Source organism: Astatotilapia calliptera, chromosome 15 (genome assembly GCF_900246225.1).
Source record: "Astatotilapia calliptera chromosome 15, fAstCal1.2, whole genome shotgun sequence".
Classification (NCBI taxonomy): domain Eukaryota; kingdom Metazoa; phylum Chordata; class Actinopteri; order Cichliformes; family Cichlidae; genus Astatotilapia; species Astatotilapia calliptera.
This window is the reverse complement of record NC_039316.1, coordinates 14,268,271-14,294,751: the sequence shown is the minus strand read 5'-3', so window position 1 is coordinate 14,294,751 and position 26,481 is coordinate 14,268,271. Positions and strand designations below refer to the sequence as shown.

At 39.4% G+C, this 26,481-nt stretch overlaps 1 protein-coding gene across 6 annotated transcripts in view; it reads right to left on the bottom strand.

Moving 5' to 3' along the window:
- Positions 1–26,481, bottom strand: part of lama2 (laminin, alpha 2) — a 231,551-nt gene that overhangs the window by 164,413 nt on the left and 40,657 nt on the right. For all 6 annotated transcript variants that reach the window (XM_026194235.1, XM_026194236.1, XM_026194237.1 and 3 more), the window contains exons 2-4: positions 23,853–24,023; positions 20,612–20,724; positions 780–831 (exon numbers count right to left, since the gene is read on the bottom strand). In XM_026194235.1, coding sequence (XP_026050020.1) covers positions 780–831; positions 20,612–20,724; positions 23,853–24,023 — 336 coding nt within the window. The remainder of the gene's footprint in view (positions 1–779; positions 832–20,611; positions 20,725–23,852; positions 24,024–26,481) is intronic.

Genomic DNA, 26,481 nt, shown 5'->3' with positions numbered 1-26,481 from the left:
TGACAAAGACTCTACAGGCCTCAGTTAACATGTTTAATGGTAAAGATCATGACAGTACAGAGCAGGGGTGTCCTGCAGGTTTTAGATGTGTCCTTGATCCAACACAGCTGATTTAAATGGGTAAATTACCTCCTCAGCATGTCATCAAGTTCTCCAGAGGCCTGGTAATGAACTAATCATTTGATTCAGGTGAGCTGACCCAGGGTGATATCTTAAACCTGCAGGACTCTGGCCCTTGAGGCCTGCAGTTCCCACCCCTGATTTAGAGAAAGACTCAATAAGTAGCACTTGTCTGGAAGTACAATGCTACAAGAACATTGTAACATGGCTTAGGTTTGCAAAGTTGCATCTGAACAAACCACAAGACTTGTGGAACAATGTCCTTTGACGAAATCAAATGGAGATGTGGCCATAATGGATAGCACTGTTTGCCAAGAACATAGGAATTCCATAGGAATTCAACTGTTTTGTCTTTTTCTAGATTACTTTTCAACATATTTAAACCTTCCACCGCCATTTTACTTTAATGTGCTAGTTTGTTGTTTCACATCAGTATTGTTAATCGCTGAGCTTTGATTTTAGATCCATTTGATTGAATGGAGTCTTCCATTATATGAAGGCTTCTCTGTGGGATGATCATTAGCTTGATGATTAATGCTCCTAAGACGAACCCTGCGCATTAGTCACAGTCCTCTCCTTAAAATGAATCAAAGCAAAAATATTAACACTTCCAGCAGTATGAGACTGATAAAATAACATTTTTATAATTGAACGCATACCTGGGCGAGGTGAGTTGGCTGCCTTTATTATCACATAGGCGATCTGAAAAACCTGAAAGATGCACACAGAAAAAATTCACATCATACCTTGGTTTTAACAATTACACAATTTTTTCACTGTTTTAAGCCTTAATACAGAGCAGTCCAATATTAGAAATCTTTAACAGGGATATGTGAATAAATAAAATGTTACTGTATCTCAGACTGAAAATTCAGTTCTTTTCAGCTTTTTTCTTGCTTCACTGTAACAAATATATGACATTCAATATTTCCCCAAAATTAACAAAAGTTGTGCATGCCTGTGCCTACAGATGAGCAAAAAGTAAAAAAATTCATAGAGAAAATGAAATCCATTAGACCACACTGTCAAATAACACACACGTCTACTCATCACACAGTCTTCCTGTCAGCTTCTCTCCCTTTAATTTATTGCATTAATATCTTAGAAGGCGTTAACATGTTAACACATATTAACACTTGCTGGGGAGCTTTTTTAGCACTTGCAGTAGTGTATCAAGTTCTCCTTATTTTGGGTCAAATTATCTTCATTTCCTTAATTTCTCCCCTGCTCTGCTCGATGGTGAAACATGGAGCAGAGGAGGGCAGCAAAACTCTCACTGCGGAGTTTAACAAGTGAAAATTAAAAAATAAAGCGCACATAAATTGGGTAACTGAATGCTCAGGACTGCACTTTGCCCTTGTTGCTTTTACAGTGCAGTGCAGTAGATTGCAGGTGTTAGGGAGAGGCTTACATGCACGAACACGCCAGCTGTACCGATTGCCAAAAACAGTAAAGAGGGAAACTCAGATTAAAACTCACACAAAGGGAGCATGAGTTTCTCATGTGCTTAAAGCCAATGCTTATTTGCTGCTATAGTAATTTCAAAATATATGAAAATATATGCAAACCAGCGCTTACAGTAAGCCGGTTTTGTGGTAACTTTAAGCTAGACAACCACAATAAACCAAAAAAAACCCCACCAAACTAAAAGGTTTTTATTTTTCAGTCACTGAATGTTGTTGTCCAGTTTTGCCCGACTTTTTGTATTTATAAAATAGAAATAAAATATTTTATTATGATTTAAATAAAAAAAAATTCCAGATTCGCTCAGCAAGATAAAAGGTCAGCTCACTATAGACAGGTATAAAAATGTACTGTATATGCGAAATTCAGATTTAGGTCAAATGCTTGCTTGAACTATCTTCACCAGGCTGTGCTTCCTTTCTCTATGCAAGCTCATTGGCCTTTCTTCTCAGATGTGGGAAGAAGTGTCACATTGCAGCAATTAGAATAGGGAAAAAGCGTGTGTGTGTGTGTGTGTGTGTGTGTGTGTGTGTGTGTGTGAGAGAGAGAGAGAGCAAAAGAGAGGGAGGGCAAGAGAGAGCGAGAGATTGTGTCATTTAAGTAACCCTATAGCAGTTATTCAAGCCTCCTACAAAGAGTCACTGTTACTTACTGAGAACGGGATGGTGTGTATGTGTGCATGTGTGTGTGTATGTGAAAAGGAGTGATTTCAGGGGTAACTTGTAATATGGTGACAACTTTGGGACAGCTAGGCAGCTCCAGCAGCTAAACATAGATCAACACCACTAACTAATGCACTCTGTGTCTATGTGTGTGCGCGCGCACCCAGGGTTGCATTGTGTCATAGTCTAGGTTTTGATCAAATGTGGATCAGACAAGAGATTTTTTGCAGCCTCTGGAGCTCAACACAGCATCAACAAATAAACAAACCAATAACCATCCTGCAAAATATAAGAGAGCTGTTGAATAAATGTGAATCTCATAGGCATGAAATTTAATTTAATGTCAGATAAATACATTTATGTAGAGCCCATATAAGTATAAAGTTTAATTGGATAGATTCTCAGCTCAAACATTTATTTATTTATTTTTTCCTTTATAGTGCAAGAACTATAAGCTCAAAGTAGCAGGGTGTCAGCGAGTTTCATCAGGTTTTGCATGAGACCTTGTTATTTCCAACTTAAAATGAAGCAAACAAAACATTCTCAATGGATAAAAAAGTGCATCACCAAATGAAAGAAAAAAGAAATTGAAATTTTTGAACAAAAATAAAATGTGGTGGTATTACTACAGAGTTACTGCCTTTCAATACCATTGTATTTGTCACCCCACTTAAAGTACAGTCCAGCAATGTTAATGTCATGTCTATTTTATCTATCTGGTCTATCTTGTGAACCAAAACTTATTTTTATTCTTTGCAGCATAATTATTATTAATTATTAATTGAATTTTAGCTTCAAATATTTACTCTGTCAGTTAGCGGTTCCATATGGTAGTGGTTAACACATTCACCTAACACAGAAAAGTCCTTGATTCAAGACTGGGACAAGAGACAAAAGTCTCTCAGGGAGAAAGGATTCCTGTCAGGAGGGGCATCTGAAATCTTTACCAAATCAAATATGCATATTCTTCTACTGTGGCAACCCTTACTGAATAATGTAGCAGCTGAAAGGAGTTTTACAGCATAATGTTCTACTCTGATCCAAATAGTGGCATGGTGCTTAGCACTGCCACCTCCCAGGACGAAGGTTCTGGGTTTAAATCCGCCACCTTAGAGGGATCTTTCTTTCTGGGTTGAGTTTCTATGTTCTCCCCATGTCTGGGTGGGTATCTCTGTGAATATGTTGTGGCTTGTTGTCTGTCTCTCTGTGTTAGCCCAATGCCAGACTGGAGACCTGACCAGTCCCCCCCACACCCCCCCACCCCACCCAACCCCAAAACACACAAATTTAAATATTAGACAAAGCTAATGCAAATGCAGTTTCTAAATGATGCGGTTAATTATTAAGGGGGAAAAACAAAACCAACATGGCACTGTGTGAAAAAATGTCCCAAACCTAAATAAATGACTATAAATAACTGTAAATGAGTCTTCTTCAGCACTATGGAGGAAATTTGGCACAATCATCTTTGCAGAATTGTTTTAATTCAACCACATTGGAGAGTTTTCAAGGTTGAACCGGCTTTTTAAGATCATGCCATCAAGCACATCAATCAGATTCAGGTCAGGACTTTGACTCGGCCACTCCAAAGGCCTGACCTGAATTCGATTGAGATGCTGTGGCATGATCTTAAAAAGCCGGTTCATTCATTTTGATTTTCTTAGGCCATTCAGAGGTAAAATTGGTGTGTTTTCGATCTAAAGTACCAAAGTACGCTTCAACTTGAAGTCACGAACAGATGGCTGGATATACACCTTCAGGATGTTTTGGTATACAGCAGGTTGGTTCCATTTACCACAGCAAGAAATCCAGGTCCCCTGACGCAGCAGAACAACCCCAGACCTTCAAACTACCACTGTTGCTATGATGTTCCTTTTCTAAAATACTGTGTTAGTTTTATGCTGGATGTTACAGGACTCAAACCTTCTAAAAAGTTGTCTCATCGGTCCACAGAACATTTTCCCAGATGTCTTGGGGATCATTAAGATGTTTTTTGGCAAATGTGAGACAAGCCTTTGTGTTTTATTTGCTCAGCAGTGGTTTTTGTCTTAAAACTCTCCGATGGAAGCCATTTTTGCATACTTATTTTTGATGAACTCTGACTTTAACTGGGATATGTGAAGCCTGTGGTTCTTTAATCTTGTTCTGGGTTCTTTTTTGACCTCCTGGATGAGTCATTGCACTCTTGGAGTAATTTTGGTAGGCCAGTCACTCCTGGGAAGCATCACCACTGTTCCAAATTTTCTCCATTTGTGTATAATGGCTCTCACCTTGATTTATTGGAGTCCTAAGGTCTTAGAAATTGCTTTGTAACCCTTTCCAGGCGGATAGATGTCAGTGACTTTATTTCTCAGGTGTTTCTTTAGATTGTAGCAAGTTGTGTTGCTTTTTGAGATCTTTTAGCTTGCTTCACTTTCGTCAGACAGGTTCTATTTATGTGATTTCTGGATTCAACAGCTCTGCCAGTAATCAGGCCCATGTGTGTTTAGTGAAATTGACACTGAAATAATCACATGTTAATTCAATGACGTTACAAATTTTTACTGATACCATTTAAAAATAAATGGTTTGATACTGGTGCTGAAGCCTTAAACGTTCCAACATGTTAATGCACAGACAGACGGTGCTCTTGTGCAATTAAAAAGTATAAAATTTAACAGCTTTTACTTTTGCGAGAGAATCTGTGTGCTCTGTGTTTTGTTTGAGTTTATAAAAAGTTAAAAAGTGAAACGGTGAGTCATTTGTTCCCCAGGTGAAGTGGAAAATCGTATTTGTTTTTTGGACCGATGAATAATTCTTTGACTCAAAAATAAACTTTGAATCATTTTAATTTTACATTGCACATTGCTTCAGATAAAAGTGACAAGATTTCAGAGTTGACGTAAATAAAAACACAATAAAAAAGTGTCTTTAAAGTTTACAACATTCGCACATATATCTAGATCTCATAGAAATCTTTTTTTTTTAAATGAAAAACTCAGAAAAATATAAATTCATTTCCAAATAGCTCTCATGTATTCCATTGCTGCCATTACATACTTGACAGAAAATCATCATGATATGCCAGGAACTGGCTTTTGGCAGATATTTCAGCGTTACAGCCAACTGAGCACTTAAAATGTTTATTTTAATGCTCAATCGGGCCACTTAAGCCCCGTATCCAGTGTGGCTAGGTTGCCTACAATTAAATAGCCTGTGAAGAATCCATTTTGTCTCAGTGTGATTTGGACACATAGTTACAGCGGTTTTACAGAACAGCTGGCGTTTACAGGTCATTCACATGGAAACGTGTTAAAATCTCTCTGGCCTGATACACTGGCATCAGCCTCCAATTCCTGTTAGTACTCCAGTCAGTTCCAGTGCACAAAAACAGAGCCTGACCAGAAACAAAGTGAGATGAGGTCAGAACAAGATAGTGACCCCAAAATGTAAATAGCAAAAGGTGCTTTGTTGTTGTTGTTATTGTAGTTTTGTTTTTTCCCCCCAGACATAAACACACAGGTGGATATGTCATGAGAGAAACTAGTACGAAGATTTACTGTCACTTCAAATGAAAATGTGTTAACATCTCACAGGACTAATAATGTAGCTGTTGGTCCGGTTCAAAATGGTGTGAATCATCCAGCATCCTTTACTGCCAAACTAAATGCAGGCAAACAAGCTGCAAATAATCAGTGGAACCATTCACTTGTTTTTCACATTTTTGTGCTTTTCCACTAAAAACAATTTGAGAACATATTTTTGAATGTACCAGAAAAAAAAGTCTCGCCAGTCCTGCAGCAAATAAGTTACAGGACTCTGATATTTGAGCAAACTGCAGAAAAAAAACACCCCAACAAGAAATACGAAAAAAATATTGTTTTTCACATAGATTTGAACAGCGAAGCGGCAGCAGTATACACAAACACGGGCCTCGAGATAAGACAGAGGAATGCCCGGCTGTGTAACAGCCTTTTGAAATCCATTCTGTTTAAGTCTGTCACTCTGCCTGAACTGCTCAAAACACACTTGCACATACAAATGAAATGCCTTTATACACTAACACGCTCACTCACAGACTGGGTCGTAATTTGGCCCTAAGCTTTTAAATAGGCTTTACTCTACACAAAACACCAGATGCTGCAATCTCCCACATTCTTGCTTTGGCCCAAGCTACTGTCAGACATTAAACCAGCAAACTTTTATTGGGTACAGCAGATGTTTCATTTACGTCCTCTTAGTTATGATTTTTGTTGGCACTAAAAGTTCTGACTACATCATTTTTTATGTTTGTTATTTTTGAAAAGCTAAACAAGTTTGTCTGTATCGCTTAAAGAAAGAAATACGCATTTAACACATCAAATTTTGAATCAACAATGGTGTGACTTTGTGTAAAATGTGGTGGGAAAAGCAAAAAATATAATTAATTCAGCGTTCTTAGGGTACTGACTAAAATAAGAAGGTAACATAAAGTGACCACAGTATTTTTTTTGTATTTTTCATATTCATTTTGATACTAGCAATATGTTTAGCTCGTGTTAGGTCAGAAGCATGTTTACCACTGTGTTGCATCACCTCTTCTTCAACAACACAAAGCCTTTGCAAACTGTGGAGACCAACTGCAGCAGTTTAGAAAGCACAAAGTTTTCCTTTTTTTGTTTAATACAGGATCTCAGCTGTTCAGCAAACCTTTGGTTTTACTCTTCGCTTCATAAAACATTACATAGGGTGGCACATCTGGACTGCAGGTAGACCAGTGTGGCAACAGGACAACTTTTTGCATGGAGCCATGCTATTTTTAAATTATTTCAGCACTGTCTTCTTGAAATGAGAAAGCATTCCTTGAAAAAGGAACCCTAGATGGTAGCCTGTGTTCCTCCAAAACATTGATATTTTGTTTCTTATTAGTGTTTAATTTGCATATATGCCATATGCACTACTGCACAGGTGCACTGGTGAAAATCCAGAGTCTCTTTTCTTTTGGCAGCACAATGCTGTGTCCATAATTGAAAAAAAAATGTTAATAATATTATAATAATTATTATATTAATGATGTAATAGTTGTACACTTCAAATTGAGTCCAGTTTATATGAGCAAAGTCACAGTGAAGGAAAGATGTGTTTCTCAAATTGTTGATATGTTTTTTGTTACTTGATTTTTTTGTCTGTATGGTGGAGTTTTGCTGTGCATTTTCACTGACTGAATGATTTTCAGAAGTGTTTCTGAGCCCATTAAGTAAATTAGATTAGAGATCATGGCTTTAAGAAGATCACAGCCATTCAATATTGGTTTCCAGCTGTGTCCCTTCCACACTGAGATTTCCATACAGATTATCAGTGCTTCAATAACATTTTGTTCTGTAGATGATAAAATCTCTAAAATGTTTGCAAATTAATATTGAGAAAATAGATTCTTATCTGCTAAACTATTAGCCCATACAGTCTCTGACAACTTTTGATGGATATGATAAAGCCTACGCTCCTTATTTGACACCCAATCATGTTACGACTCCAATGCATTCACATTTTGCAACTTTCTCTGCGTACTTGTATTACTTCACATGCATTTCTGTCTTTTTGCATGACCCAATAGTTCAGTATTGTAGAGTAAGTATGTATTGCATCTAACTGTCTTACAATGATTTTAAAATGTTGGGACTGCAAGACAAGCATATCCACTCATGGTAAAATAGTCCTAAGACATCTCTTAGTCTAAATGTATTTTATTAGTTATGCCAACTGCAATTCAGAGTTTTATACACCAGCGATGCATGGCCAGAAAGCTCTTAGTTTGGCATGAAAAACTGGAGTTGCAATACTCCAATGATACAGTAAAAAAAAGGGGTTTGATTTTTTAATCTTTAAAAAGTAAATTAAACCTCAAAACTAATGAAAGCCCCTCCCCAAAAAATGTTTATTTTTGCAAAGTTAGAAATTATTCTCAAGCCACTCTCCAGAATCTCTGCGGATGGCTTTTAGTGTATTGTCAAGTCTGATGCATCTTCACGCACGGATATGATTCAAGAATTTATCTAAAAATAATGAAGAACATACACAGACATCAACTGTCTGCTTCACACACGGAGTGAAGCACATAGACCCTCAGCTCCCACTCTCTCATTATTTAGTCTTTCTGTCCAGAGAGTCTCAACAATAACAAGAGAGGAAATGAGAGTGGTGATGTCACAGACGATAACAACACACACAAGCCCACTGTCATTTTCCGAGTGAAATGACTGCGGTCGCAGAGGAAATTCAGTGCACTGGAGAGTAAATAGCTTTCTGTTGGTTTGATCGAGCGTCACGCATACAATGAAGCACATTCACACATATGCATTAACAAAAAATTAACCACGTTTAATTTGTAGTCAACGTCTGCAGCATAGATGGAATGTACTATTGCTGTAATTAATACAAAAGCCATTATTTAAATAGGAGAATAAAGAAGTTTCAAATATTCAACTGACCTAAAAGTCTCAGGTTCATGAGAATGCAAATTTTCAATTCTGAAAATACTAAAAACATTAGTAATCATTGAGACTGACTGACACTCGTATCACTTACTTTACTCTCTAAAATCATGAATTCAAAATCAACAAGAGCACTCAGATAGTGCAACTCCCCCCGAAGTACAAAGGCTATATTAAAACTTTGATGTTTTATGATGTTTTTTTTACAACAAGCTGACATTAGTCTGTTTGTACTACAGTACAATGAAGTCCGCCTGTTATGACATCACTGTGATGCTGTAGGGCATTGCTCCATGCCCTTTCATATAATATATTATTCAATATGCTTTCTTAAAATTTTTTTCCAAGGTAAACTTTGACCTTTAGCGCTAACAGTTAAGTTCAAGGTCAAAAAATTAGTTAATGTATATACTCATGTCCCCCAGTGGCATTGTTGTGAAGTTTGACGACGATCCATAAAAAACAGTTGGTAATATAACGTTTTTATTGATCTTCACATTTGTTGTGACCTTGACCTTGACTTTGAGCCTGACTTTCAACAAAATTAAATCAGGTCGAGATGTTACTGGTATCTACAGTCATGCAAAATTAAAAAATACTGGCATGGGCTGATACTCTTTTTCAATCCCAGGGCACCAAACAGTCCAAAGACATGCAACTTGTGGGGATAGGTTAATTGGATAATCCAAATTGCCACTAGGTGTGAATGTGCGAGTGAAAGTGAGTGCAAATGGTTGTCTGTCTCTGTGTGTTGGCCCTGCGACAGACTGGCGACCTGTCCAGGGTGTACCCCGCCTCTCGCCCTATGACAGCTGGGATAGGCTCCAGTGCCCCCCGCAACCCTGAAAAGGATAAGTGGAAGTGAATGGATGGAGGGCACCAAACAGAATACTCCCATTCAGTCAAATGCTGTAGTGTTGCAGAGGAACACTCAAGGTGTCTATTGGCATATCAATTTGACACCACAGGCACAGTCATATCTGATGCCAAGTGGTTAGAAACCTCTTGGACAGAATAACAAAACCCCCTGTGGGATCGTCAGTGGGTGAAGACAGATTGGTTAGAACAAGAAAATAAAAAGCCTTTTAGAACTACCATGGTGGATCATTTTCACCCAATCCTACAATAATAGCACCAATAACAAATAAGTAATTTATCAAGACGTTAAGATGTAAATTTGACATATTTTAAATAATAAGAATTTAACATTAACCCTTTGGAGTCAGTGGACGAGCTGGGACATCCAAATCACATTACCGGTAAGATGACCTTGCAGTCTCACTCATTGGTAATCTAAGCTCCTTACATAAGCTTTTTAGATATTTTAAGATGTGATAATGATACTATTATGCTGCAAAATAATACATATAAAAGCATATATATGTGTGTGTGTATATGTATGTATGTATGTATGTATGTATGTATGTATGTATGTATGTATGCATGTATATATATATATATATATATGTCACGGTCCGGGGCAGCGGCTGTGTGGAGAGCGGAAGGAGGACTCAAAACGCAGCACTTATTCAGGTGTGAGGGTGATTTATTGATAATATCCAATATAAAGTGGGGATGGTAAAACAGAACTAAGGATGAACTAACTGGGAGAAACTACACAAAGAAATAGCAAACCTGAGCATGAAGGGAGAACAGCAGGGAGAGCACGCAGGGGATTACACCAGGTATGAACACAGACGACGCGACGAGGAGCAGAGGAAATCACACACTATAAGTACACGAAGAGACACTGGGAAATCACACACAGGTGGGGGAAACAGCTGGACCTGATTAACCTGACGAGACAGGGGAACACTAACACCAGGGACCAACAGAGGGAGCACAAACCCAGAACCCAGTGTCTAAAATCCCAAACACAAACCATCCCAAAACAGCCATGAATAATAATGAAAGTAATAACAATAAAGAACGTAAACATAAAGTCACTGAGTCATGGTCGCAGGACCATGACAATATATGTGTGTGTGTGTGTGTGTGTGTGTATATATATATATATATATGTATATATATATGTATGTATGTATGTATGTATATATATATATATGTGTATGTATATATATATATATATATGTGTATGTATATATATATGTATGTATATATAACACCCAGCACGCCCCTGCGGGCGGTTTATCCTTCAAGCTCGGGTCCTCTACCAGAGGCCTGGGAGCTTGAGGGTCCTGCGCAGTATCTTAGCTGTTCCCAGGACTGCGCTCTTCTGGACAGAGATCTCCGATGTTGTTCCCGGAATCTGCTGGAGCCACTCGCCTAGCTTGGGAGTCACCGCACCTAGTGCTCCGATTACCACGGGGACCACCGTTACCTTCACCCTCCACATCCTCTCGAGCTCTTCTCTGAGCCCTTGGTATTTCTCCAGCTTCTCGTGTTCCTTCTTCCTGATATTGCTGTCATTCGGAACCGCTACATCGATCACTACGGCCGTCTTCTTCTGTTTGTCTACCACCACTATGTCCGGTTGGTTAGCCACCACCATTTTGTCCGTCTGTATCTGGAAGTCCCACAGGATCTTAGCTCGGTCATTCTCCACCACCCTTGGGGGCATCTCCCATTTTGACCTCGGGACTTCCAGATTATACTCGGCACAGATGTTCCTGTACACTATGCCGGCCACTTGGTTATGGCGTTCCATGTATGCCTTGCCTGCTAGCATCTTGCACCCTGCTGTTATGTGCTGGATTGTCTCTGGGGCATCTTTACACAGCCTGCACCTGGGGTCTTGCCTGGTGTGATAGACCCCAGCCTCTATGGATCTTGTGCTCAGAGCTTGTTCTTGTGCTGCCATGATTAGTGCCTCTGTGCTGTCTTTCAGTCCAGCTTTGTCCAGCCACTGGTAGGATTTCTGGATATCAGCCACCTCCTCTATCTGCCGGTGGTACATACCGTGCAGGGGCCTGTCCTTCCATGATGGTTCCTCGTCTCCCTCCTCTTTCTTGGGTTTCTGCTGCCTGAGGTATTCACTGAGCACTCGGTCAGTTGGGGCCATCTTCCCAATGTATTCTTGGATGTTCCTTGTCTCATCCTGGACTGTGGTGCTGACACTCACCAGTCCCCGGCCCCCTTCCTTCCGCTTAGCGTACAGCCTCAGGGTGCTGGACTTGGGGTGAAACCCTCCATGCCTCCATGATGTAAGGAGCTTTCTTGTCTTTATGTCAGTGGCTTCTATCTCCTCCTTTGGCCAGCCTATTACCCCAGCAGGGTACCTGATCACGGGCAGGGCGTACGTGTTGATGGCCCGGATCTTGTTCTTACCATTCAGCTGACTCGTCAGGACTTGCCTGACCCTCTGCAGGTACTTGGTGGTTGCAGCTTTTCTAGCAGCCTCTTCATGGTTCCCATTCGCCTGCGGGATCCCCAAGTACTTGTAACTGTCCTCTATGTCTGCAATGTTGCCTTCTGGTAGTTCAATCCCCTCAGTTCTGACTACCTTCCCTCTCTTTGTTACCATCCGACTACACTTCTCCAGTCCGAACGACATTCCAATGTCATTGCTGTATAGCCTGGTAGTGTGGATCAGTGAATCGATGTCTCGTTCACTCTTGGCATACAGCTTGATGTCATCCATGTACAGGAGGTGGCTGACAACTGCTCCGTTCCGTAGTCGGTATCCGTAGCCAGTCTTGTTAATGATCTCACTGAGGGGGTTCAGGCCTATGCAGAACAGCAGTGGGGACAGAGCATCTCCTTGGTAGATCCCGCACTTGATGGTGACTTGTGCTATGGGCTTGGAGTTGGCCTCTAGTGTTGTACGCCACATCCCCATTGAGTTCCTGATGAAGGCTCTTAGGGTCCCATTGATCTTGTACAATTCTAGGCATTCCAGTATCCAGCTGTGGGGCATTGAGTCATAGGCCTTCTTGTAATCAATCCAGGCAGTGCACAGGTTGGTCAGTCTGGTCTTGCAGTCTCGGCTGATTGTTCTGTCTACCAGTAGCTGGTGTTTTGCGCCTCTGGTATTCTTGCCAATTCCTTTCTGTGTCCCGCTCATGTATTGACCCATGTGCCTGTTCATCTTAGCCGATATGATGCCTGACAGGAGCTTCCATGTAGTACTGAGGCAGGTTATTGGTCGGTAGTTGGAGGGGACCGGTCCCTTCTTGGGGTCCTTGGGGATCAGGACCGTCCGGCCTTCAGTTAGCCATTCCGGGTGTCTCTCGTTAACTAGCAGCTGGTTCATTTGTGCTGCCAGACGCTCGTGGAGTGCAGTCAGCTTCTTCAGCCAGTAGGCGTGAACCATGTCGGGCCCTGGTGCTGTCCAACTCTTCATACTGGAGACCCTTTCTTGGATATCTGCCACTGTGATGGTTACTGTACCCTGTTCAGGGAGGTCGCTGTGGTCTGCCCTCAGATCCTCTAGCCACTGAGCATTGCCGTTATGGGTTGCATCCTTCTCCCATATGCTCTTCCAGTATTGCGCCGTCTCCAGCCTTGGTGGTGCTGTTCTCTTATTGTTCCCTTGCCACTGAGAGTACACCTTTGCTGGTTCTGTGGAGAACAGCTGGTTTATTCTCCTGCCTTCTATCTCTCTGGTGTACCTCCTCAAGCGGCTGGCCAAGGCTGTGAGTCTTTGCTTGGCAGTTTCCAAGGCCTCAGGTATGGACAGCTTGCTGTATTTCTTAGGCACCTTATTTGTCGCACCTTTCTGCAACTCCGTTAGTTGGCTAACCTCCCTCCGTGCTACTTTGATCTTGCCCTCTAGCCTCCTTCTCCATGGAGGGTACTGCCCCTTGTCGCAGTTCAACTTGTAGCCAAGCATCTCACTGATCACTGCTGCCGTATTGTAGATCAGCTTGTTAGTGTCGGTAATCGTGGTTGTAGGTATTGCCCGTAGTGCTGCATTAACATCATCTAGCAGACCTTCTGAGGGTACTTCACGTAATCTTGGTAACCGGCTACGGGGGATCCAGGTTTCAAGCTTGGCCATGATCCTATTTTTCAGGTCAGTTCCTCTCGCACTCAACGATCCTTCTCCTATCGCACTTGGGGCTATGTACCCAATCTCGGGTGGGGGTGATGATATCTCCCCCCTGACCTGGCGTCCTGACTCCTCCTTGCCGTAGCATTTGTGTTGTACCTCGTCAATCTCTAGCTGTGAGAGCAGTCCCTTCTTTCGAATGTTGGAACACTGAGCTACTAGTTGTTTCGCCGTCATTGTGGATGTTGGGTATCGAAGAATCCATAGGTCCCTCATCCTATTCATGTAGCCCCTTCCGCCGGGGTTACTTGCGTAGTAGCATTCCAACAACGCCCTGTTTTCGTCTCTTGCCCACCGATGCCTTCTTGTTCCAGTAGCCCACTTTTCGTCAGGGTGCCCTGGTTCCTGGCTTCCTTGCGATTCTACTGTTCCCGTGTTTGCCTTCGACTTACCCTCGTCTGTGTAAACAGGTTTACCTGGATCAGCCCTTTTGTGACCCCTGGACCCCGTGAGTAGGAGAGTGAGCTGAGCTGCTTGTGTGGAGACTGTTTGGACAGGGAGCAGAGCGAGTGCGAAGAAGTGTCTCCCCAGCCTATTGATCCCCGGGACCCTGGTGTTTCCCCCCTCCCTTCACGTGTATATAGCGCACCAGTGTGATTAATAAAGTGTCGTTGAACTGTGCTACCTCAGTCTGCGCCTGAGTCCGTTCCACCCCCGTGACAACTCCAGAGACAGGTGTGTGTGCGTGTGTGTATTTGTGAGACCACTGAAGCCTTAATATTTATTCAGTAGACGCACCACAGTGGTGAAAGGTGTGATTGATGGGCCTAAAGTCATTATTATTTCAAGATGGCTGTTACTCTTCTTCCTGTGCAGGGCTGTAATTACGTTCAGGAAAAAAAGAGCAAGCAAGAAAAGGAAAAAGCACTCTTCACATTTGCCTCACTTTGTTGCAGTTGTCTTTGTGGCTCTAAATTCAGTATGAATAGTAGGACTCTGACCAGAAATACTACAATATTCATATGTGACATTAGTATTCAACTCTTACTTTTTGTTTGTTTCACTACTTTTTTGTTGTCATTTCGCTTAACAAACTACACTTTAAACTGTGAGGGTCATTCCATCACATCCACTTTCATCCATCATTGTCTTAAACGTGTGGGATTATGTTAGAATAGAAATCTTAAAATTTGAAAAAAGGCAACTAGGAGGGTTTTATTCTGCTTGTTGTGGATACAGCTAGTTGCTGTAATTTCAGTTCTTTGATGATTTCCCATTGATTATGTTTTGTCAGTCAAACGGGTCCAGTTTACCTGTGAAGTAAAAGTGAAATCTACTACCACCACCTGCAATTTCTATTAGTGTTATGACAAATATCCTCTATGAATAGAGCACAGCACTGCTAGTTAGCAGTTTGATTTTAATGAGCCACAAGACAGCAGTCACCACCAGACTATTAACTGATTTGAATAACCCAAGTCCATTTTATTAACTCCGGATATATTTGACTGAAACAAACATTATTTGCAAGACGTTGCCATATAAAAATTACTTTATTTTTATTATAACAAAAAACTTTAAATTCCATTTGAAAAACATGTGATCCAATTATTTTTGGAGCAATGTACTGCCATTAAATTAACAGATTCTTTTTCAGTCATCATCATTTTCATAATTTCTCTGCTCCATGTCTGTCTTTTCATGTCTGTCTTTTCACTTTATCTTGTTTATATAATTATCTATTTTTATTCCACAGTTCTGCTGCTCCATTTGACACTTTTGCAGCCTTTTGTAGATCAGGTGGAGCAGTGCGGCATGAGGTTAAATAACTAGTTAGAAATAAGTCATGTAATAACTTTTTTGGTAGATTTTCTTTGTGTTTAGGCTCTGACAAGCTGACCTGCACTGCTGCAGAGGTTTACTTCTCTTTATGGATTTAGTTACCTGGATTTAAATTTCAGCAGATGTTAAATGAGGTATCATGGTTGAGCCCAATCCTTAGACAGCAGATAATGCAGAATCTAATCAGTATCATCAGCTTACATACGAAAGGCCTCAATATAACCTATGAACGCCACAGTCTGTCCAGAATCAGTCCAACTTAGCACATTACTACAAACGTCACCTCAGGACTCCGAACTAACCTTTAATCAGCCTCTACTAAACTGTAGCAAACTGCCTAGTAAAGTATTTAAATGCAACTTTTAAATAACTCTAATTTTTCTTCTTCGATTTAGGACAGAATCACAACCGCAACTTTACATCTGCACCATGAACGCATCACATGGATTAGAAAGAGAAAAGGATGCATTAGATGTGTAAAAAGGCTGGAGGTTAACTGCTGTTCCTTCTTTATATGTTTAAAATGAATTTAAAGACATATTTCCAGTCCACTATAACAGGCGCCAGAAGGGTTGAGCAAGTTACAATTTCTAGACCTGGATTTTTTTACATAACCCTATAATAGTAAAGTATGAATTTTGATCGGCTGACATCAAAAACATACTTAATAAAGTCAAATAGGGATCAGAAAATCAGAAATTGTTAACCCGAGTTAGTTTTCAGCTTTTTCATGAATATTGGTGTTTTTATTAGACATCTAAAATTAATCTCTTTTTTTTTTTTTTACTTTTAGACCAATTTTTGACTGACTTCTCTTAATGAAGCCATGGATTCTCATAAACTAAATCTTCTATTCTCATTACTTTTATTCTCATAACATCTATATAATTACAATCTGGCAGTCTTATCTATTTAATCACACTTCTAAACTAAACTAAATGTCCTAAATCAGCCCATGCCAGTACACAGCCACTCAATCACAGAGATTCCTGCCAAGCTTTCCAAGTCAAAAATGGAAGCCAATATTTAAAGCGTGGCACACAAGATTATGAAGTGATTAATAGCAAAGTTGGTTTAACTAATTCCAGCTCTACTGAAACAGTTCTGTGTAGCTTAAAACCCTGATGACATATCAATGACACATTTTGTACACCGCACCTTTAAATGACTAACTGCAGTAATCACTTTAATTGCAGAGAAAATAAAATCCAAGCTAAGCTGACCATGACAGCATGCAGCACAGGGTGTTAATGTAGCTCTGGGAAGACAGTGTTTGTACGTGCAACATCCTGACGGAAAAGGAACACAGTGGCAGAAAAGGGATGAGCTTGATGGATCAAGCACCTGGCAGCTGAATGCATCTGCGCTCAGTGTGAATCCAATCATATGTGCACAAACAGAAAGCAAATGAAAAGAATTTGACTCATTAAAATAAGCATTTGTGTGAGTACGTCTGATTCTAATGGAAAGCTGAGATTGTGGATCTCCATATAAATCAATTTAGGAAAAGCTAAATATTACTTCTAAAACTAAAAGTAAACTGAGCGAAAATTAAAAAAAAAAAAGGTATACATGTCTAGTGAAACATATTCCTTTTAGTAAGAGTTTTTAAATATCTGTATGTCTGAATGTATAATACACTTATACAACACAGCAATTAAATAATGATTCTGAAGCTGTTAAATGAACCTTAACAAATGAAAAAAGTGTGTAAAAAAAGGGACATTGCAAACAGGGATTGATGTTTATATACAGTGGAACCCCGAGTTACGAATACCCCGTTTCACGAAAAATTCAAGTCACGAAGGCACTGAACAGCAATATTTTTGCCCATGTTACGGCAAAATGCCCGAGTAACAAAATCCACTGGCTCTGATTGGCTGAGCCTACAATGCCCACAATGCCTTCCGAATCATGTGACAACTAGGGCTGGGTATCGTCACTGATTTCTAGAATCGATTCGATTCTGATTCACAAGGTCCCGAAACGATTCGATCCACGATTCGATTCAATTCGATTTGTATCTGGGAAATTTTGCCTCAGACAGTCAGAAATATTATAATTCAGATCAGTACATTTACATATTTTTGTATCTATAAAATAGAAGCTGACACTCGCAAGACTTTATGAAAGGTGTGAGCATCACAGCAGATGTCTTTGTGTCAAAGTAGCTGAAGATAAAACACAGAAAAACATGAAGGTGATTTTCCTGGCCTAGATTTTATAAAAATATTCTGCAGTACATCAAAAACGAAAGAAAACGATTAATCAACATATGAACGTTACCTCTGAAGTTACAGCAGTTTTATTAGAGACACAGCTAAGCGTTTTGCATTTGAAGCCCATTGAACAGCAGAAATTAGGTTTTCTTTTCGGAAGTAAGTAAAAGGAAAAAAACAGCGGCCGACAGCGCTGTAAACAACGGTAGACTTGTGCGTAACAAGCAAGCGAATAATGCAGAAAACAGATTTTGGGGATAGACGGGAAACTGTTCTTGAAGTACAGAGAGAGAGAGAGAGAGCTGTGCATGATGTGTGATTTTATCATGTTGGAAGCAAAACACCAAAAGTCAGAGGGAGTCCATGACAATGTTTATGTGAAGCATAGTTTGCTGCTTCTTTTGCTGCTGGTTCAGTCAGTATTGTTTGGAGAGAGATAAAACTAACAGCTTTAGAATCAGCGCAAAAAGGGCGTAAACACAAAGCGCGGACCCGCCGACAGATCAGAATCAGCGAGCTGTCGGCTTTCAGCCCCGACCGTGTCCGTGCCATTGGGTGAGAAAGCCACATCTCACTGATTCTGATCTGCGGTCCGCGCTTTGTGTTTACATTTATGTGCACGTGTTCCTGCTCTCATTCACTGTTTTAGCTGTTTGGTGGTTGTTAAAATTTTGTGAGGTTTCACCTGAGATTCTGGCGTTTCAGGTAAAATAAATTTATATTAAAAAATCGATTCAGGATTTTAATGAATCGATATCACGTTATCCAAGCCAGAATCTATTTTAATCGATAAATCGATTCTCAAAACCCACCCCTAGTGACAACCCCTTGGCTTCCGTACTTGCGCTTCGCTGTTCCACTTGAACAACGTATTGTTGTTCTAGTTAGGATTAGCCTATAGCCTATCGTTCAGCATGGCCTCAGTCAAAACGCACGATGGGTGCTTCGACTTACGAAAGACCCTCGGGAACGAATTAATTTTGTAAGTCGGGGTTCCACTGTACTGACAAGACACATTTCTGATGCGGCATCAAGTGAAGGTGCGCCTTCAAAGAATGAACATGCTGCAATAGCACACATGCATGAGCATTTGTGTACTTAGAATTTCTGCTTGGACTACATTGAATACCCCTTAAATACCCCTTGATAAAGAGGATTTTGCCCTTTATTCATTTTTTTTAAAAAAGCGGTTTGATATCACATCACAAACCTAAAAACATAAATTACTGAACTTCAATAACTTAGTGAAACTTAAAAGAGTGTGTTTAATATATAAAGTCTTACACTCCCTTGCTCCACCACCACTAAAGCAGTTCATTTGGCATAAAGAAAGCTCAGACAGGACCACTCGAGCTACAATCCGAGGAGACTTGTTTATACCCCACAGACAGACAGCATTTGGGCAGAACGTCCTCTCTGTCCAGGGTGGCCATCTGTGGAACAGTCTTCCTCAACCCATTAGAGAATGCTCTACACTCAATTTGTTTAAGGCAAAGGTTAAAAACTGGGTATGGACAAATCAAGTGTGTGATCATGTATGAGTTGTATAGTTTTAATGTTTTATTTGGGAACAGAATGGTGTGTATGTGTAAGTTTGGTGATGGAGTTTTTATTATGAATGAATGATGAATTTTTATGAATTATTATGTCTATTTTTTATGCTTAAGGACAACAGATGGAAATTAGCCCTTGGCTATAATCTGGCATGTTTACATTCATGTAATTTTTTTTTTTTTTACATTTATGTTCATTAACATGCACTGTCCTAAATAAATAAATAAATAAACCTGTCACAAAGCTGAATTATTGGGTCACAGCTATGCATTTATTGCTGCATGTTTTGGGCTAAGTATGAAAGGTTGGGCAGTAATTAGTAAATTATTAATTTTATAAGGATTTCAATTTTACATGCAGTAATTGCAATTACAAGCATGTGGTTATTTACCTTAAAGAATGAAAATGACATGAATGAAACCTCACAGAGAATGGAGGAATAATTCCCAATTAAAAAATATTTTAAGCTTATGCCAGCCCTGGTGCAGCCCCTTAGTTAATGCTGCATCTGAAACCAGCCATCTTTAAGCATCCCACCCTGCCTCCACTTCTCCAACATATAAAGCTAGACAGTATTTAAAAACAAAAAACAAACACAGATATAGAAAATCTTATCTGTACCTCCTGGTCTTACACAAGTCTCTGGTACAGTCCCAAGCTCAGGCTTCCTGATGGCTTTTTGTACTCAGTCACTCAATTAATGACTAATTGAGTGATTGAGTTGAAATGTCAGATCAGAAAGGATCCAGGAAATGTTCATTTGATGAAAACTTGTGACTGACAAGTCTTTAGCCAACAAGCATGCATTTTCACACTCACATCCACTCCTCGCTTGTCACATCTGATTTCAAAACATCATAAAGTGATGGTGAAAACACTCAAGGCTTTGTAACATGATTTGGATTTGCCAACCAGCGAGTGACTTCGAGGTGAGCCCAACCATCTTTTATTACGTCTGTATCTGCAAACAGAAATCAGGGCTTGTGATTCCTACCTCCTAGTCTCTGGTACCCCGGGTGCTGACAATCAGGTATAAAATGAGGAAAAGTTGTACATTTCTCCTATATAATATGTGCTTGTGTGTGTTCTTGGGTGTCTGCTGACATTATTTCTATATTGGCGAATTATGCACGTGTGTCATCACTAAAGGAATCTGTCGAATGATGAAACTGCTGCCCGTTTGTTATTCTAAGACTTTGTACCTTAGAAAATCAATGCTTAAATTTGATGATGCAAGCTGATAAAGACAAGTAACCCGGTTCAATACAAATAAATAAATAAAACAGAAAAGAGGCATGCAGTGAAAGTACGTGAACAGCGTTTCACTCATAATGAATGTGTGTTTTCTACCTGTTTCAAGTCCAGTGTGATTGTCACATAGTGGTACTCCATTCCATTCTTTATCGACGGACTCTGCCACCAACGATTGGTTCCATCTATGGCATACTCTACGGGATGATGTTCTGTAAGCACACACAGAAACAGTTTATTTTAAATATCTCAGGTATTTTCATCTTGCATTCTACATTGTTCTAAAGTGAAAATGTAGTACTCTACAATTTTTCTCCACCCTGGCATTTGAGACGTTCAAAGCCAGATATCAAAAGCACATTTGTCCACCTCGTAAAAGAAGTAGTAATAGATTTCCTTCCCATTTAGTAATATTTGATTTCACTTCTGAATAAGAAAAAATGTCAGTGCATTTGCACAGTCTTCTTCTGGGTACTATTACAAGTCTATAGAACAGTTTTAATAGAGCAGGAAGATAAAAATGCATCGCCACTATAATTTATTATAAAGCAAAGGTCACAATCAAGCATTTTATTTATGCGCTATATGCAGAATCGTTTTGGTGCTTATAGGTGTGTTAATGAAGGTTTTTAAGAGCAGACATGTTTTTTCAGCTTGACTGGCACCTGTCAGTCATCTGGCTACTTACCTGTGACATTTCAGTTAAAAGTAATGGAAATGATCTATAACAAAATAAAGGTATTGTACTTATCTTGCTCTTTCCTACCCTGCTGTGTGGCATTAGAAGAACACAGTAAAGAAAATTATTTTACAGAAAGCAAATAAAGAATGGACAAAACACTAAAACCACGATATAGAAAATGAATATTCACCTAGGGCAGGGGTCGGCAACCTGCGGCTTATACTTATACTGTGGCTCGGCGTGGTTTGGTAAAATAAATTAGAAGTATTTAGCTGAAGTGTATTTTATTTATGTTAGTTCTTTTTTTTAACTTGTACTTCTAAATTGGAAGATTATTGTGATATTGAACTATAAAAAATAAAATTATATTTTATTATTTTTTCATCGTTCAAAAATAAGCGTCACACTCGTGGGAGCCGGTGTACCCGCAGAAACGCCGTGCATTTATCGAGATTTTTAATCCCAGGTAGGTCAATTATGGATCTTCGGATCCACATTATGTCAGCAGCTCCACCGTGAACTATGTTAAAAACAAACACCGCTCACGCCTCACAGATGACAGCTTACAGTCCTGCGTAAAGATGAAAGTGACTTCGTACAGCCCCGATTTGCAGACGCTGTGCACAGAGGTTCAGGAGCAGAAGTCCCATTGTAAACACGGCAGACCCGACGATGTTTGCATGAACATGTTTTTCAGCATCTCTTGGTTGACCACTTTTCATACAGGGTTGCTGTACGCATACAGCCGGCTGTAGCTTTTCAGCCCACAGCCCGACATACACCAACAACAGCATAGATAGCACAGACGTTAAGGCGGCGAGGCGTGATTGCGGGTGCCGCTCAGGTGCGTCCGCCTCCCCTGCAGCGGCGCTGCAGACCACGCCCCGCCACACACCTTAACATGGTAAAATACATATTTAGGCAGAATTTTGCAAATATCTATTTTTCATTTTTCAGCAGCATAGTGCTTTTTTTCCAATTATTTTTTTAAAAGTCAGGTCAAGGCTCCAAAAGCCCAAAGCCGATATAAGGGTGGCGGCTCACAACAGTTTTTGTTTGCCACATGGATCATTTTAGTTCAGCTGGGTGTCTTTCCTTTTGTTATATTTCTTCAAAATGTGTTAATTACATAAATAAAATGTAACTTTCTCTGTAGCACTTCATGGATTTCATAAGCAACACACCTTAGTTGTTCACACAAAGCATAAAGGTAAAAAACAATATATACAGTGTTATCTTCATTTTAGATGTCAAAAAGTATTTGCGGCTCCCAGTGTTTTCTTTTGCGTGGAAACCAGGTCCAAGTGGCTCTTTGGGTCCTAAAGGTTGCTGACCCCTGACCTAGGGTAAATGCTTTCTTACAAAGTTACCTGTAGATGACGACATATAAACTTTATTTTAAAACTGAAGCTACGTCCTAGAAAAAAAAAAATTCCCAGACCAGCTGGTGGATGCTAGAGCTTTCTGTTGAAATCAGTCACAAAGAGAGCCCTGCACCAAAAAGCTCCTTGTGATTTCTGTGTTTACTAGTAGGTTGGTGTAATCACCCGTAGTTTGCATAAAAGATGCCGACTTGCCAAGTGTTGACCTTCAAACTAAAGTTGTTACAAGTCTCTAAAACCAATATGTTGAGTTGCACTTTTCAGTTTTACTACTACTTGGCAAGCAGTTGGTGAGTGTTTGCAGACAATATATTGTTTTCTACACAAAATACAAGGACCAAAGCAACAGCAATGAGGTTTTTTTAAATTTCACCCACCAACTGTCAACTGCTCTTTTAGTGCTTTTATAAGCAGTGGGCCATTTCTGAATGTTGGGCAACCTGATGGTTGACCCCCCCTTAACTCACTTTACACAGCCAAGAAGTGATCTACATACCCTACCAAAATACAGCTAGTTGTTATTTGAACATACTGAACACACTGTCAATGAACATATTAAGGATTGTTGTGGCAGATAGCCGCTGAGCCTGGTTCTCCTTGTAGTATTGTAGCATCTCTACCTTACAATATAAAGTGCACTGAGGAAACTGCTGTTGTGATTTGATGGTATATATTTAAAATGTAATTAAAGATATCTGCTCAAAAGGACAAAAAGAGCCACAAGTTAAAAAAAAACAAAGCTCTAAAACCTCATGTTGAGAGCACGCTAAAGACTAAGCACTAGGCTACTATGGATACACGTTGACCTCATTATTTTAAACCATGGCCCATCATTATATGAATATGCGCCAATGTAAGAGTATACAATAAGAAAATAAAGAAAAGGATGGGCTCCATTTAATGAATAACACCAACAATGAACTGGCTGACTGATGGCTGACTAATTGGTTTGTTGACTAATCACTGGATACTAGTTAATGATGGGGTGCTTCACTGACAAACTGATTGGGTATTTGACTGGCTGAGCGGTTAATTGAATTATTGATCCATTGTATTATGACAGTCTGGTAGACTACTTGAATAATGAGTGCAGGCTAATTTTGTATTGTCGTCTTGTCATGTTGCAATTGATTCCTCATTTTGTTCTATAATTATCGTTTTAGACAAAATGATTGGTTAACATCTGGCCAATCATAGTCTAATTAACTAATGTAAAATGATTAATTGTTGTAATCACTAAGACTATAAGTCTCATGTGGATGTGACTCTTCCTTACCCATGGGATTTGCACTCCTTTGGTTGCAGATTCGACACTGTGCATTTCTAACAGGCTGTCCTGGAACGTGCTCCACAAGCTTGCAGAACATTTCTGGACCAGTTGAACCACAGGTAGCATTGGTTGTTATATTAGCCATAGTCGCTAGATTCAACACAGCTGGAAACAGACCTGGGGAAGAAGAAAAAAAGAAAGAAAACAGACATGGGTAATTGGATAATTGCATACAGATGCAACTTTTGAAAGTTAAAGAGCTTTATGCATTAGTACTGATGCCTGCATATACCTTCTACTTTTTTTATATCTTAAAAAATTTGAAATAAAAAGCAAACCTACATCAACTATCCAATAAAAAAATTACAATATTTCAAAAGTTAGTTCACTCGTTTTCAACATATCTAAAAAAGAAAAGAACACAGTACATGATAACTTCGAAGCAAGTTCTATGTTATTGTGCATTCAGATCTTCGTTAATCACACATCAAAGTCCGTTCAGAGCACTTCAAATGAGGCCAGGCTGGATTTCTTAGTCAAAGCATAAAATAAAAGGTGGGCAATTGCCAAATGCTACCGTGGGGGGTTGTTAGGAACAGCACATCCTGATTTGCATTTAGGTTTTGTATTTCAAATCAAAATGATGCCTGTATTTCTGTTGTACTGAGGTTATGAGTAATTAGCCTGGAACATGAGGGGGAGGGCAAGGGTTTCGCATCATCCGAGCTATTTAATTTGGGTGTATTTTCAGTGCAGTCAAAAGCAGTTAACATCATTTAACATCAACAGATAGAAATGGCTGTAATCACTTTATCTTTTGATAAAAGAAGCATGGACAGAATATTTTCTGGCACGCTTTCCACTGTGCAGACTTTGAGCAATTTTGTACTTTTGTTTCAAAACTGTTCATTTGCATTATGTTGTTCAAGCAACTTTCATTTTCTGACCATGGACATTTTTCACTGCTGGAGCCACAGAATGTAAACTAGGAGAGGACATACATTATGGAAAATCCTCCAATTTTTTTTCCAGGATATTCTTGGAATCCATTAATAAAGTTATACTGTGCTAACAGGACTTTGTTTTCAACCTTATTGTTATGGTAATCTTGTGAGACCAGGTTCATTCAAGCAGGAAGGACATTCAGGAAACTTGGATGTTTTATGCAGAAAGAAAATGCAACAAGTCAGATATCAAGGATAAATGTGAAGACCAAACGTATGATATACCACTCACTGCCATAATTTATTCCACAATAGGTCATATTTATGCACATTCAGCACATTTCTCCATCTATGTAAGGCTGACACCACTCTGTTCATCCCTAAGACCTATTATCATTCAGTTAGTTTTCAAATAATCTACATATTTAATCAATAAATGTTTAAATGACGTAAAATATCATATGAATGGATTGATGGAAATCCATCCTGATGCATTTAATTTCCCTAGTGGATACAATGAGACAAGACCATATATGTCATGGAGCCAGGAAGCTAGAATACTGTCAACCTTCAGTGACAGTTCACTTTGGGAATCTCCAACAAAGAACAATACTGTGCACCAAAACTGCTGGAAATGGCAAATGTGTTTTACCAAAAACATACAGTTGAATATTAGTCGCTAGTTTTGTGCAATCTAAAAGTAAATGTTTCAACTGAGAATGGCTGCAGCAATCACCAGTTACACTGCATAAGTTTAACTGAGCAACAGTGGATAGACACGTTACTGAAAAAGCAGGGCTTAAAGCTTTAAAAAGCATATTTCAAAATACAACATCACTACCACTTTCCCAAGCTGTCAATCTCAGTACTGACATCATGACTCTGGTCCAGTCATCTTCTTGCCCACCGTCAGTGCAACTAACCTCCTCCCCATCAGAGCTTCATCTAAGCCTCAGTCTTCATCTTCACCACCACCAGCGTCTAGACTCCGGGGGCTCCTGTCTTAAATCCTATCACCACTGGGAGTCTGTTCTGCCATGATGTCTAATTACCAAACACATTAATTTCTCAATCTCAATAAATCATGTTCAAGTCTTCTAAGTGATCTCTCCCTATTGATAGAAGTGGGAATAACCATACATCCCACGATACAATATTATCACAATACTTAACGCACGATACAATATTATTGCAATTTTTTAAAATATTTTGCGATATTCAGATTCTGTACATAAAGGTAAACTTTATCAATATTAATTTTATCTAATATCAAAGTCTCACACTCAGTCTTTCTCTCATTTCAGTCAGTTTTATTGTTGACAAACTGAACGGTTTGTATTATAGTCTAGTCCAATTATAGCTATTCTGAACTATGCAATTTATGAAAACTATGCAGCCCATTCAGCAACTGAAGAATTTGAAAGTAAATTAAAACAAAATACAATTTTACATTAAATAAAAAAGTTTTAAACTTAATTAAAATAAAACATGTCTTAAATTAAAATAAGTAAACTGTCATGTTTATTGGTGCCAAAAAACAAGTTAAACACATTTGGACAGTGAAGGAATGTCAGGATTCTTGCTCAGAAAAAGGATCAACATGCTCTGAAGTCAGAGCATGTTCCAGTCCACAAAAACCTTTTTTGTAACAAAATATCGATTTCTGCTGTTCCTGTATCGATACATTATTA